General features: G+C 31.4%; 1 protein-coding gene across 1 annotated transcript in view; it reads right to left on the bottom strand.

Moving 5' to 3' along the window:
• LOC107453651 (dual specificity tyrosine-phosphorylation-regulated kinase 4) overlaps window positions 1-14,708 on the bottom strand; it is a 52,747-nt gene extending 38,039 nt beyond the window's left edge. Inside the window, exons 1-5 of the mRNA XM_071181097.1 lie at window positions 13,238-14,708; window positions 8,821-8,924; window positions 6,281-6,630; window positions 1,143-1,312; window positions 77-213 (exon numbers count right to left, since the gene is read on the bottom strand). Of these exons, the coding sequence (XP_071037198.1) occupies window positions 77-213; window positions 1,143-1,312; window positions 6,281-6,630; window positions 8,821-8,924; window positions 13,238-13,468 (992 nt within the window). The 5' untranslated portion in view covers window positions 13,469-14,708. The remainder of the gene's footprint in view (window positions 1-76; window positions 214-1,142; window positions 1,313-6,280; window positions 6,631-8,820; window positions 8,925-13,237) is intronic.
• Between the last annotated feature and the right edge of the window lie 1,026 nt (window positions 14,709-15,734).

The raw sequence follows: 15,734 nt of genomic DNA, 5'->3' as shown, positions 1-15,734 counted from the left end.
AGATTTAAACAAAAACTACTGATGAAAGTAAATTGAGTATGTGATTACTTATATCAAAAGCAAAATGAGTGAATACCTTTTCTTATTCCTAATTATCTTTAAAGCTACTTGTTGATCTGTTTTATGATCTAGAGCACGAATGACTTGACCAAAAGATCCTTTACCTATTACTTCCAGAATTTCATACCTATACGATAAATGATCATGGAGTACCTGCAGAGGGTAAAAGAAATGGGATATATATTAAGAATAATAGAACTTTTTTCTAAGTAGCATAGATAAGCAAAATTTTTTTTGATTTTAATTGAGAGCAGTGCCCTTCCCAACTTTGAAAATTACTCGAGCTAAAATTAAAATGAGTAAAAACAGTTCGGTTGACACTATCTTGAATGGATAGCCGTTTAAATACATTAATTTAATTCCCCTTCTTTCATATGCAAGGCACAAGAGGGACAAAATAGCATCAATCGATGCATAGTATTCTAGAGTAAATTTTTTGACTCGTATTTCAGTTTCCTTTTCTCGCACATCGTGACCGGAATTTGAACTAGTTTTTTACATCGCTTTTTCCCCATAAACTAGGTTCCGTTGATATCTGTTAACTAGAATAGACTCTATGTTAATCTCAGCAGAATAACATTAATTACAACCACATTAAAGTGAAGTTCTGTTGGCACTCAAAAAATTTATTCAGTGATTGATTTTTCGTAAATTAAGTAAGTAGTGGTCCATAAAAAATGGTCATTAGTCTAAAAATAGATATGATTAAAATCGATGAATATTTTCCTACCCGAATTCTCCTTGCTCAATTCATTTTATTTCATAACCGTCGTTGAACAGCTGACCCAATTTTGAGTTTACGACTACAAATGTTCAACTTCGTTTCCTTGTAATTTTGAACCAATCCAGAAGACAAGGAAACCCCTGGATCAGTACCCCTAGAGGCATTGATTTGTTATGGGAACATGGAGGACTTTGCGACTCGACAGATTTAATGGGCATCAGTCACCATTTGCGACACGGGGAGTCTTGGGGGGGGGATCAAACCCGCGGACCTCTTGGACATAGGCCCAGTACCCTACCAGCTGACTATCCCGGCCTTACTCAATTCATTGGTAAAAATAAGCAATTTTTCTATTCACCTTTACGTAGGATCCATTATCATCGTCATAACCATTGTTGTGGGGTCCGCCATCTTCGCCTTCCATTTTGGTTGCATCCAGACCCAGATACCAAATTTCCGGGAATTCACCGCTCTGCAGTTCATTCCTTTCAAAGGAATTCAACCTGGATCCATAGTATTTTAGAACTTCTGTGAATGGGAAGAAATAAACATTCATTAAAGGCCTATTAAATGTTGGTCTGTGGGATTAAATACGATATTTAAAGCTCTTCCTACTATTTTTATGAGACTTTTTAGAAAATAATACAGTCGTTTAATATTTCCCAAAGCTTTTTTACTACCCAATCGTGATGATTGCAAACTATTTTCTTAATACGTCGAAACTTGTCGGGAGCGACCACTCTCCGTTCCACAGTAAAATGGTCATTCTCAGAGGTTACCTCCATTGACTTCAAAATTGTTCTCGATGGTGCATGATTTTTCCCAAGCGATTTTATTTTTGTCAGTGTCGTTTTCTTGGTGCGGAAATGCCACTTCAGTTGGCGTCACGAATAGACGGATGTATGAATGAAATTTAGCGTCTATAAAAATGATCCCAACTGTTATAATAATGTGTAAAAGCAAATTTACAAATTATGAATGATAAAACTATTTTAAATTAATAAAAACTTTTTTTTTGTTTAAGTTTGCATTTAATTTATTCAACTTATTTGTTTCGTTGAATTTTTTTGTTTTGATACTTTTTCGTATTCCCTTACTTGACCTTTTCCGCATGACATACAGATGTTTTTCCGGACGCTGGGAGAAGTTCTAATGGTGTCTCCTAAGGATTTTCTACAACACAAAGTTTACGGAAAAAATTCCGTTCCTCCCAAAAGTGGTCGTAAATAGAGGTGGTCTTTCCTGGGCGCGTCACTCTATATAAATAGCTGCAAAGCACCATAATGTGCGTAACATTCACATACGCATTTCAAAGCTTTAACTAGCCTTGCAAAACGTAAATCTTACTCAAAATATTCGCAACTTCGTAAAATATTCCTTATACAGTAAAATCTCGATATATCGAGTGCGGCATATTATAAGAAATCTGTTTATACAACACATTTCTATATCACCCTCAAAATGATAACAAAGACTCAAAAATTGTAGATGCTTATGAGTAAAAACTGTAATTATAACCCTTGTATAATACGATAAAAAAAGTTTTCAGGGAAACGTAATTTTCTACAATTTAAGTGAACCAGATTACAAGAAAAAGTTTTAAATGGAAGGCTTTTTTTAATTTATTTCTATTGCCAATATAGAAAAGCGAAAAAATAATAATTGTTTAATTCTTACAATTTTAACACCACATTTTTAAAATGCACATGGTAGTATTATGGGCAACCACCGGCTAAGTGATAACAAAAGCATAAACAGTATTGAACAATAGTTCAAATACTTTGCCAATAAAATGGATACTTTAAACTTGAGTTTAAGCGAAATTTTATAAAATTAAATGTAAAATTACACGATAAATGTCTTAGATTGTTTCTATCATACACGTGAAATTATTTTAAATAATATGGAAGCAATACACCAATACGATCCATGAACACTCTGAAATGTATAAGAGGGTGGGGGAATTTCCCGAATAGTTACAAAGTTTCGTGAAGAACCATACTTCTGAAGCACTACTACAGGAAATCTCGATAATCGTCTCTTCCAATGGATTTGATAAGTTGTGATTGGTCTGACTCTACATAATGACGTACTGTAGGTATATAGATCCTGATAGGTCGTTGAAACGAGGTATTTGTTTACGTTTGCAACTGTTCTTTCCATTCTAGTTCGAGTAAGCCAAGCCTGTCAAGTATCAATTCTCTCACAAAGATTCCTTCATAAAAATTTCAATTCTTTCTTTATATATTTCTTACTTAACGCAAAGATAAGCTCGAAGTCATGTAGAACACAAACAAACTAATTGCGCATTGAAGTTTACAGGTAAAATAATAAATCTAAGTTCAGTAAAAGACGTAGACATGGAAGAATTATATTTCAACAAATTCGATTGGCGATACGACGCTGTATTCAATCAACTTCACTTTAATTAACATTCTGACTTATGTATGGAAACTTAGCTCAACTTTAATTCACCATTTTGCTTATAAACGATCAGCTGGAGCTGACGTCATACGTGACATGTATGGGTATTGTGATCTTCTTCTTCTTGAAGTGCAAATACATAATTGTGTGAGGACTTTCCCCTTGTATACATGAACTTTTTTAACCGGTTTGTCACACCTAAAAATATTCCCGGAACATCTGCTAATATTAAGTTATATGTATTTTCTAAATATTTATATAGTGAACAAAAATCTCCATCTATCATTTTTTTATTAAATTGAACCAAATATTTTTCAAAGAGCTTCTCTCTTAAGAGACTAAAAGTCTGTCTGAACAGTTAAAATGGAAATTGTGGTTGTCGTAAAATAGATTTAAGGTTTATTTTCAAGCATTTTTTTATTGGATGGGTGAATCAAATTGATTCGTCTGCTTCCCAATCACGTCAATTCACTGAGTAACCCTTTAACTGATTAACCCTCCATAGATTCGTACAATTTACCATTGGCTGATTTGCCGATTCTCTCATACTTTGTTCCGCATATTTGTTTCTTTTTCTTCTTCTTTTTTTTCATTTTTGCACTCGCTATATCGAAATATCACTCATAATAATGATTGCCATAGCGTGATGCTTATTATAAGGCAAGACTACCAAATACTGCGCTTTTTGCAGAGTACCTTCTAGAGTTGTAGGTAGCAATTTCGCCAACATTTTAATAGCATTACCCCGAGAGAGTTCAAATAAAGTGGCGTTTCAATATGAAACTTTCAAATTATTTGTGTGCAGTGGTGTGGAAAATAACTTTAAATCAAATTTACAAAACAAGGAATCATACATTAAAGCATAAACTTAGATACCACTCGAAGAAATTATCCCAAAAGCGCAAAAAGTTGGCAGCCCTGCATAAAATAATCTGTTTTTAAAACTGTAAGTAAACAATTTTGAAAGCAATATGGAGAATAAACGCATTAAGTGCGTAAAAAATATATAAAAATAACCTCGGAAAAAACATCATAAAGAGATGAATGGCCGTCATATTAATCGAAATATTAAAAAAAAAACACTTTCGTAAAAAACAATAGCTTTAGGCAAGGTTTACAAACTTACAAAAATAAAATTTTTAACAAAATAATGTCTTCTTCCATTTCTAAAAACACACCTATCTTGAAATCAAACTCATCGATCTTATTTAAATATAAATGTCATTAAAAAAAAATTTCCGATTGTTCCAAATGTGAAAGTTGTTTTGTTGTTAGCCAATAAATAATAAATACACTAATATTTTAACTATGCTGATGGAACAAACTAACAGACGCATGGGAACGTTTGATTCGGCTACGTCATAGGAAAAAAAAAACTAACCAAGTCCGATACATAAAAACTTGTGTGGCTAAAACTCGTTAAAAATAAAACCATTCGTTAACTTTTGTAAAAATGAAAGTGCGTTAAAACTACTTCACGACATTAAATTCTTTACACTTAAATGTGGCCCTAATGCTGTCATTTATTTTCGTTTAGTACCTTAAAGTGATACACTCTTAAATACAGAAACCTTAACTTTTGTTTTCAATTCTGCTGCAACAAGAAACATTAGCTAAAAAGAATAATTTGGAAAAAGTTCTTTTAGTCTTTTCGAATTAGAATTTGAAAGATGGAGAGCAGCTTCAAATGTAATTTTGTTCGAAAATCCCCTTTTAGTATTGATTTTTTATACAGTACTGCCTTTTAATGTTTTTGAAAGTTTCGATGCTTTAAAAAAAAACACTTATTGTATCTTTTTTGCCAGAAGCTTTTCACCTTTATAGTGAATAGTTTTCTAGAAATATTAAATTTTATTCTTTTTTTTTAACATTTCGAGGGGGAATTATTTAGTTTACATCCTTATGCTTTTGGAAATGCCATTGCATTTCATTTTTTCTTCTTCCTTTCTTTCTTTTCTTTGTTTTTTTCCAAGCTTTAAGTTGAAAATATTTTTTCGCAGATTTATAGTGTTTCACTTTTTCAGTTTATATAAGCAAGATTTAGCCTGTATTTACTTTATTCATTCTCTAAGCAATGATTTCAGAGATTTATATTTCTTTACGCATTAAAATTACATAAAAATGTAACGCAGTAAATTTTAAAAAAAAATGAGGTTGAGACAGAGGTCATTTTAGGGGAAATTCGGGGACGTTAAAGGACTCTTCATAAAACGTTTTATCATAAAAACGGATCTTTCACAAAACATTTTATCATAGAAACAGACTTCATGAAACATTCGACCATAAAAACAGATCCTTCGCAAAATATTTTTTAATAAAAACAGAACTTTTACAAAACAATTAATCTTTGAAAAGCATCCTTCGCGAAATATTTTATCGTAAAAATGAATGTTTCGTAAAATAATTCATCTTTGAAACGTATTTTTCACAAAATGTCTCATCCTAGAACCGACTCTTTATACTTTTTTTAATCTTTAAAACAGATCCTTCACAAATCAACCTTAAAATAGATCCTTCACAAAATATTTTTTAATAAAACGGGTCTTCCACAAAATAGTTTTTCTTTAAAAAGCATCCTCCACAAAATATTTTATTGTAAAAACGGATCTTTCGTAAAAAAATAATTAAATAATTAATCTTTGAAGTGTATTCCTTGCAAAATATCTCATCGTGGAAACGGGCCCTTTATATTTTTTTTTATCTTTAAAACAAATCCTTCACACTTTTTTTTTCTTTGAAAAATGGAGTTGTTAGAGTCTTAAACTCATATTTTTATTCCCAAAACAGGACACAATTTTCACATATTCAGAAAACTATGAGTAACTTCGTCACAATTCTACAAAAACAGACCTTTCCTAAAAAGTCCAGAATAATCCCTAGATTAGAAGGTGTAATAGATATTTTGTATCAGTTACAATTAATTCGCTGTGTCCATTGTAACATTGTATGTAATACCAGGATTCGAAATAAATGAAGGAATTATCTGCTTGCCGTGTGAAGATATTAAATTATTACCCATGATTAATGATTACCAGTTCAATAATTATTACCAGTAAGAAAAAAACAACTCACCGTTTGGTAAAAGAGGCAGTCTTCGACCGTAAGGATCATATCTTGCCGCAGGATGACTGTTTTCGCCAAACGACGCTGGGGGTGAGATCCACCTTTTCGGATAGATGGTAGGATCGTCGTCCAACCTCGAATTCCCGTCTTCTGTGTCACTGCTGTCACCGGAGTCTATAGGCGGTGGAAGTCTGTGATGATCTAGGAGGGGTAAAGGGTCGTCCACTTCCCTCTGTATCTCCCTCGCCCTTTGCTGAGAATGTCTTTGCTGTTGCAAACTCAAGATACTGGGCAAACTAGTTGATTTATCTGATCCTAGTCTATTGTAACCAAAGTTCTCGGCCGCTCGTAAGTGAATCCTGCAACGAAATTGAGAAGATTGAATAAATTCCTCCAACACCTCTAGCCTCTCACAATATTTAATGATAAGAAGTGTGAAAAAATTTATTTTATAAATATAAAAAGAACTGTTAGAATATCACTCTCAAATTTTATTAATACAAGTTAATAAAAAAAATTACATACTAAGCATTTACGCAACAAAAAAACACAAATTGAATTCACAATTATCAACATCATACTAACTTTTATAACCAAAAACTATTAATAATCAAACCAACTCTTAAACAATAAAATTTAAAATGTTGATCTGATTAAATAAAATTTAAAATACTTTTTTTCTAAAANAAAAAAAAAAAAAAAAAAAAAAAGGAATAGGCTTGAAAAACTTTTAATTTTCTGGCAATATATTTAATTAAATTTTTTTTAAGTTTTTTCATTTTAATAATACATTCATTGGCAGACAGGAGCTTTTGATCTTTTTAAGTTTCTCCCATTTCGTTCCATTTCTTCCATTTCGTGCAATTCTTTCAGGGTTTTTTTTTCCAGTTTCTAACTGTGTCTCTAAAGAAATACGCTTCTTCCAGACGTAATCCTATTCCTGGCTTTTGTGACTGATTTCGTAACTTAAAATTTAGTCAAAGCAAATTAAGTATTCTAGTTAAGGTTAGCCTTTTGAATAATTTAAATTGTGTCCTAGTACTTTAAAATTCAAACAGAACATCAAAAGTTATCAAGGTGTGCCATTTTCAATTTTGTACTCTGTACAACTTGTCATTTTTTTTTGGATTACAATTTATTCTACAACAATGAATTATGCAAATTTTAAGTAAGTTGTGTAAAATTTGAAAGTTAATGTTGCAAAAATTTTTTTCATGCAACATATGCATGGAGTATCGTTATATTTTAAAGCCAGCTGCTCCTCCTACACAGACTCACCGGTTCACGGTTTCGCGTTGTTCTTCAGCAAACAAACTCACCGCTTAACGGTTTCACATTGTTCTTCAGTTCCACGAACTCACCACTTCACATTATTCTTCATCTGCACCAACTCGCCACTTCTCGGTTTCACATTGTTCTTCAGCAAACAAACTCACCGCTTAATGGTTTCACATTGTTCTTCAGTTCCACGAACTCGCCGCTTCACGGTTTCACATTGTCCTTCAGCTACACGAACTCACTTTTTCGTGGCTCCACACTTCCTTCTGAATGTTTAAGTGCTAGAAATCTTTATTGAACTTGCCAGCGATAACCAGTCGGTTGTCTCAAACAAACTCACAGCTTCGAAGTTCATCGCTGTCGTCCCCCTACACGAATTCACCTCTTCGCGGTTTAGTGGCTCAAGCGCCAAAATCAACTACGCTGCCACCAAAGAAATGGTGGTAATTCGTGAGACTTTGTTATTTAGCAAAACTATCTAAAAAGTTAATCACCGTGATGGTCACGAACTTTTTAAAAGTTCTATTTGTCTCATAAAAAACACATGACTTAATTTAAGATTTCTATCTTGGTTAAAACATCATTACTTGGTAAATAGCTGGTGCGCCCACATTAACTCACCGCTTCAAGGCTCGACATTACCCTCCCCCCACGAACTCATCACTTCGCTCCGTTGCATTGGTTCAAGCTGCCTTCGGCAATATTGCTTTTAATCCTTTGCCTTACTATTTAAATGCAAATCGAGAGGTAGGATTCTTTTTTGAACTTGCCTGGGACGACCAGTCAGACCCACTGACACTAAATCACTGCTTCGCAGTTCCATATAGTTTTCCACCTGCACGAACTCACTTCTTCGCAGCTTCATGAAAGAACCACAAGAATCGGCTAACCCGCATTAATAATTGGTGGGAATGGGTTATTTAGCATGACTGTCATTTAGGCTAACGCTTTATATCATGCGTAATGCATTGATATATTTTGCTTTGACAGTATCATTACAATATTAGAAAGCACTCCTTTTTGCGGATATAATCGTGTGAGTTGATGACGAGATTATATCTTTTCATAAATTTTGTTTTCCGACTTTTAGATTTCTCTTAAATAAAATAATTTTTATCTCCTTTTCTCATTATATATATATATATATNTATATATAATATACATATGCAGATAGATAGATATTACTACGAAACATCTAAAATGTTTTTTAATTTATCCTTGCAATCATATCGAATATTATTGTTCAACCTTTATTTTCTTTTATGAATTACCTGTGATTTAGAGAAGCTAATGTAGAGCCTGCTGATGTTAAATGCAATTGACTGCTGAAAGCACATCCAAGTCGTCCAATAGGATCACGGTGGATACCAGGGCTCTAGAATAAAGGATCACAAATTGTAGATAAAAAGAACTTTTAAACAGCTAACAAAAGCAAAAATGAACTTTATATTTGCGTGTTACAATGTTAAAAATGCAAGTTGGAGTAACCAAAATTTATTAATGATACGATGAAACTTTTGATTTAAATAATTTTTCTTTTGACATTGTTTCCGTCTATTTTGAAGCTCGTTTGTATAAACTGATAGTCATTCTAATATATTGATTCTTATTAGTAGTATGTGTTATTTCATTACAACTCGTGAATTCGAATAAAACAAAATGACTTAAATGATAAGTTGATTCGAACGCTAATTCCTTCGCTTTATTCTAATCATTTTTATATTTGTTTTTAAAAAATTACAAAGTGAAGAGAATTTAAATATGTCAATATCATTCAAATAATAAATAATATTTCTTAAATTCATTAACTCACTTTTTTTGTTAAGGTTGCGTGTGTGTTCTTAAGGTTAAATTTTTTTCTTCAAATTCTGACGATTATTTTTCGAAACCAGGTAACTGTCGTTTTCGTTACGTTTAACATGTTAACATAATGTTCTTACATAAAACTAATAGCATTGCATAATTTAAAACTAATATATTTTGTGTTTTTGCGGAAAAAAAGGGGATTAAAGGGGATTTAAAGAATAAATAAATAATGAGAATCAATTTCTTGGGTTGGCAAACCCGGAGCCTCCTAGTTACATAAATATTCATAATTCGTAACTATATTCAGACAGAGTGCCAACAATGAAAATTGTTTCACATGAAAGAACAAACTGGCAAAAATTTTAGTTCCTTTCGTAAATAATAAAATAGTTTTAATGAAATAAATGAAATAAACATTAAAAAAGATACTATGCAAAGGTTGCTACAGAAAGAGATGTTAGGTTTTGAACAATTGGATGCAGATTTATGCATTTTAACTCTGGCAGCAATTAAGTTGAAATAGTAAAATTTGAGTAGAGTGAGCAAAAAATTAAAGTCCCTGAATTACTCTTTATCTAATGATCGGGACTTCTCGTTCAATCTTAATGGTTCGAGGGGGTGACCTCAAATATGCTAATCAATTATTGCAGGCGATATTTTTAGGTATGAAATCAAACACAAAAAAGTACTTTACATGAATATATATACCTTTTTTCCGAAAGATTCGGATGTTTCACTCCCAAAATATAGAGGGTTATCGTCCCCATTGTTTAGTCAGGAGAGCGGTCCAAAGTTTGAACCCCTTAATGTTATTTTTATTTTTAGCATATTTCGCCATATCTCAAGAACTATTTAAACTAATTTCGAAATGTTTGCACATGATTATGAAATTCGTTTATCCAAAGACAATTGCATGCAAAAATAACTTATAGGAAATATTTACTATTTTTATTAATTTATTTAATAAAAGTCGAAAAAAATTGAATTGTATGGCATACAATTTTTACATCCTAAATATAATTTTGCATAGTAAAATATAACTTTTAAGTAAAATCTGTCGAACAGTTCCTGAGAAATCCAATTTTAGAAAAATCTTATTTTTAAAACTTTATTTCTCAGGAACTATTTGACTGATTCGGCTTTAATTTTGTATTTTGCCGTATTAAATTACATTTTTTAAGAAGATGTAAAAAATGTATACCTAACAATTAAAAATATTTTCAACCATTATTAAATAAATTATTAAAAATAACAAATATTTACTAAAAGTTTTTTTTTGCATAAAATTTTATTATTGACAAATAGATGCAATTAACTAGATATATTTAGCTGTTGGAAATATTTTTATAAAAAAATACAATTTATTGTATCAATGTATGTCTAAATACAGCGTAAGAAAAATATACACGATTATTTTAACTGAAAATGTACAAAAAAAGTTCATAATTTATTTTTTCTATCATTTAAATCACTTCTCAAATATTTCAAAGCCTTACTTATATTTTACCCATTTTTTTATACATTTTTGCAGCGGAATACTGTTTTCTTATAAATAGCGAACAGTCCACATCGTGAAACATATACCCAATGCCTATTGTTTTCCTGATACATATATAATTGAACATAAGCTTATGTTTTATAACTTAACGAAAAAAATATATCATAGTGTTATTTTTATTTAAATAGAAAAGTGCATTGCATAAGTAAGGAATATATAGTGCATATGACATAAATATGAATAGAATTCAAAACTTGTTGCTGTTAAAGGTATTGTTTCCACTTCTTGAAAAATGTCCTTGCCCATATTTATTAAATGTAATACCATTTTTTGAAAACTGCCTGCAATATTTCAACAAAAACACGCAGTTGAGTCAAATCTTTGAAAGGTTTTTTATACTTCAAATCAAATGAGCTTGAATCAAGTTGACATTTACTCTGTTCTGGACGGAGAAAAAGTAGCATTTTCTCGCAAATATAACTATCCGAAATACGAAAACCTTTTTTTAGAACACTCTGCAAACAGAATTTCACTTAAATTTTCTTTTAAAAAATATATTTATCTGTCAGGAATCCTGATTCTAAAAATTCTTCTGAGTGTAAGTTGAAATGTAAACAGTAAAGCGGAAAACTTCAATAAAAGGAATACATCAATTCAAATAATAAAGTAAAGGTTTTAGAAAGAGAAGAAAAAAAATAAAACGTTTTACATTTGAACACCTTCCCTTTGTTTGCGAAAAGCCTTGCATATCTTTATTTGAAAACAACTCTAAAGATGAATGCAAACGCTTAAGGATGGGTAACAAATCTGAAAGCTTTTTACTGTGGTGAAAGCTTTAAAAAATGTTGAAATAGTTATGTTACTGTGAGTAACAGAAATGGGTGGTTGTTGACTTCCACCGGGGAATGATAACAATCACACGGTCGCTTTGGTAAGTGTCCGAAATATATACTAGGTCTAGTTAGGTAGCCCGGTATGTCCAACATCAATGCTTTTTAAGGTCAAGTGCCACTACCCAATATGCATTTAACCTGTATTCCGTAAACTTCTCTTGATATATTCCCAGCCGATATCAAAGTATCGAATAAATATAATAATATCAACGAATAAATTGATATCAAATAGGATACAACAAATATTTCGGACATTCACTGGTGAAAGTCGACATTCTCTTAATTTCGGGCATTCACTGTAACAGTTATATCAAAGGAAATATTGATGATGGAAAATGTTCGGCAGCAATACGGTTCACGTTTCGAAATCCGAGCATTTAAACTATTTTCATTTCAGCCAGATTTGGAAAAAAAAGTAATTGAACAAAATATGTTAATATTATACTTTCATTTAGAAATTAAGTATGAGAACTGAAAAATTAAAAAAGTAGTAATATATTTGCAATAAAATTGATGTAAGTACCCTTAAGTATACAAATCATGTTTTGAAATCAGCAATTTCAACCTATTTTTATTTCAGCCAGATTTAGATGGAAAAAAAAAGATTAAATAAAACACGTGAATGTTATTCATTCATTTAGAAATTAGGAATGAAAAATAAAAGTTTTTATAAAAAATCGATGCATATGCATTAAAAGAAATATTGCTGCAAATATCCCGCACCAAAAAGATTCATGTTTTTAAAAACTGAAGAATTCGAAATCATTCCTGAGGTATTAAAAACACTGCAAAAGTTACATTTTCAATATTTTTCTATTTCTCGAGAACTATTCAACCGATTTTCTATTTCTCGAGAACTATTCAACCGATTTTCTATTTCTCAAGAACTATTCAACCGATTTTGCTTAAACTTTCGAATACAGCATTAAAAAATAGATTGCTTCTTTTTAATTAAACATTTCAATCATACTTATATTAAATACTAAAAAGATAAATAAAAGTTGGAAAAAAAAGTTTTTAAATGAAAACGAATTTTGAAACAAAAATCGAAATCTATGGAGAGAAAGGTACGTCTACTCTGAGAAAGTCAGTATTTATATGAACTAAAATGAGTCATATTCTGATCACATTCAAAAATATTTTTTAATTAATAAAATCACAGGGGTATAGACGCACAAATATTCTTTTCAGTACCCATATTTTTAGTTAAATAATTTCAACTGTCATATGCCAAGAGACAGCAATTATTGCGAATCAATCATCGTGGTTACTGAACGTCGGCGAACAGGGAGCCTGGCCCCTTAGTACAATTAAAAAATACTCTGAAATTGTTGCTTTCCAGGTAAACACGAAATATACAAACTATTTAAATCACATGTTAAGTATATGAAGAGAAACGCATATTTACTGTTACTTAAAAAATAAATTAAATTCCATAAATATAATGAGAATAATACTAAAAATAAATCATCAAGAAATATCTTTTGTTACCGATGGCTTGTGTTGCCTTTTCCTACATGATTTTCTTTTCTCATCCTTAGTCTTAATTGGCTCTTTGTTGTAAGGGTTGACGATAAAGTGCCTTCCACCGCAACTGCATCCGAGGAGCCGACACCTGCGACCATCCAGAAAAGGCGGTACACACAAATCGGATGAAACGTGCAAGATTTGCAATGTCGGGTGCAGGGTGTTAGTGGGATAAGCAGTGACTGAGAACCACATCGCGATTTATCGATTTCGCGATATTATCGTCACCTGCCACGAGCAACGGCTTTTTAAAATTCCAAATGTAATTAACTAGAGGTAATATCAGGAAAAGCAGCATTATCCACTAGCGACTGATTGACATAAGAAGTCTAAAAAATGCTTTAAAAAAATAGATACTTAAACCATCGTATTACTCGTAGTTTTTTGTAGATAATTTTCTTTTTTCAATTTTGACTTGATTACTATTGTCGCATTTCGTCCCAATTATATTATTTAGAAATATATCTGAATTTAATTCTTCATTCATAATCTATATGTCCGTCTCTTTAATGACTGATGGCAAATTTGATTTGCTGCGTAGATTCTCCTTTAATTATGTCATCATGACATTATTACAAACTATTACGTGTCCATTAAAGCAGCCACTATAGATCCACGCAAAAGTACGTTCTCAAATTTCTCTTAAATTTTCCAATAAATAACGCCAAGTGATTTGTTAATTATCAAAAACTTCATAGATTCAATTACAAGAGATGTGCTGTTAGCTCATTATATCCCTTCAAACTCCCAGATCTGTGATTTCTGCATCAACAACCTCAATTCTAAAGTTGCACAATCGAAGCATAGTAATTAACAGATCATAGACGATGCGCTGTTAATCCATTGTATTTATTCAATTCCAGACAATTTTCAATATGATTCCTATGTGGAAAAAATCTAAATCATTATGTCCATCATAAGTCCTAAATCAATCCTAGATATTCCTAAATCATTGCACTTTCTAATAAATAATCACCATGCTGCAACAGCGAGACGGTTGCAGAAAAATTCTTTCTAAGATCGTCGCTCTCTTAAATAAATATAAAAGCTATAAAACCAATACATCATAGCTCTTTGAGATATTAACAGCTTATAATACAGCAGCTGTCACTTATTTTTAGACCATTGATCTTTAAAACGAAAGATATCCAGAGTGAAATCGCCAAGCATCTGCACTTATACATATGGCACTAATTCCTATCTCGTCTCTTCTCTACAAAAACACGCCAGCCTTTGTTAATGCAGGACACATCAGGCTGAAATCAGTTCAGAAATCTCCAATGTTTTTGATAGATAATGACAAAACATGCGGGCGATCTTTTGACAGCTTCCACGTTGGCAGACATAGCGCGATAAAAACATACATATGATAGAAACTAGGAAATCATGAAGTTGTGTTGAAAAGCATAAAAATGATATAATAAAAAGGATCGCGTGCGATTTGAGGGAGAAACCACTATAGAGCCCTGTCTGAAAAGCTTTGAGGAATTAAAAATGAGCTTTTGAAGGGTTGCCATGATTTTCTTTTAAATATGAAAGTGAATCCCTTTTTATTCTCTCACGCCAAAAGATAGGAGCGTATCAAAAATCCTTTATTTATTTTTATTTTCTTGTCTGCATTCACGGAAGCATTTAAATAAAGAGTTCTTTTTTTTAAAATAAAATATTAAATTAAATAATAAATATGTTACAACTAAAGTGTAGAAATCAGTTATTGAACAGATTATGTAGTTAACCGATTAATTAGTTAGTTAACACATAACTTAATGTTTATCTGCTAATCACAGATATCAATGTTTATCTGTGATTAACAGATAAACATTGGCGATTTGTTGACGTACCAAAAAATATCTTTTTCCCAAACTACCCTTAGTAATCTGAAAACTACCTAGATACTATTATTACTCTTACTGTATACTACTTGCGTATACTATCTAAGTGAAAATACGAGCTTTGTGCGAACAGCAATGCTTCTACATGAGTAATTTTACACGATGTTATTTATTTATTTCTCCCTTTCGAAAAAACCGAGTTACAATATTCCAAAATTCAATACATTAGTTGATATAATCAATTATCACTCACTTTAAAAGCAAAGAATCAAGCAAAGACAATCAACAAATTAGTTGATAGATAGCATGCTTTTGAATTTATGCTGCACGGAGACCATTAATGCACACAACTACTTAAGGAAACGGCAGAAAACTCTTGATTTCGCACATGAAGTGGTTATGAAGTGATTAAGAGAAAATGATACTTAATGCAGTCATTTGAATTTCATTAATTAAAGAAGTTGGGGGGAAATAACAATTTTTAAATGACTCAAAGAGAGTGTTTTCGATGAAAAACCACACCATTACGATGTAGGTTATTCGAACTTTCTGTGTATTGTGCTGTTATGTTGAAATTTGGGAAATTCGTGAAGTATCCATCTGAAAACAAAACTAGGGAACAGTTTGAT

The sequence above is a fragment of the Parasteatoda tepidariorum genome, chromosome 5 (genome assembly GCF_043381705.1).
Source record: "Parasteatoda tepidariorum isolate YZ-2023 chromosome 5, CAS_Ptep_4.0, whole genome shotgun sequence".
NCBI classification, from domain to species: domain Eukaryota; kingdom Metazoa; phylum Arthropoda; class Arachnida; order Araneae; family Theridiidae; genus Parasteatoda; species Parasteatoda tepidariorum.
The sequence above is the reverse complement of the archived record's forward strand: the minus strand, read 5'-3'. Positions and strand labels throughout refer to the sequence as shown.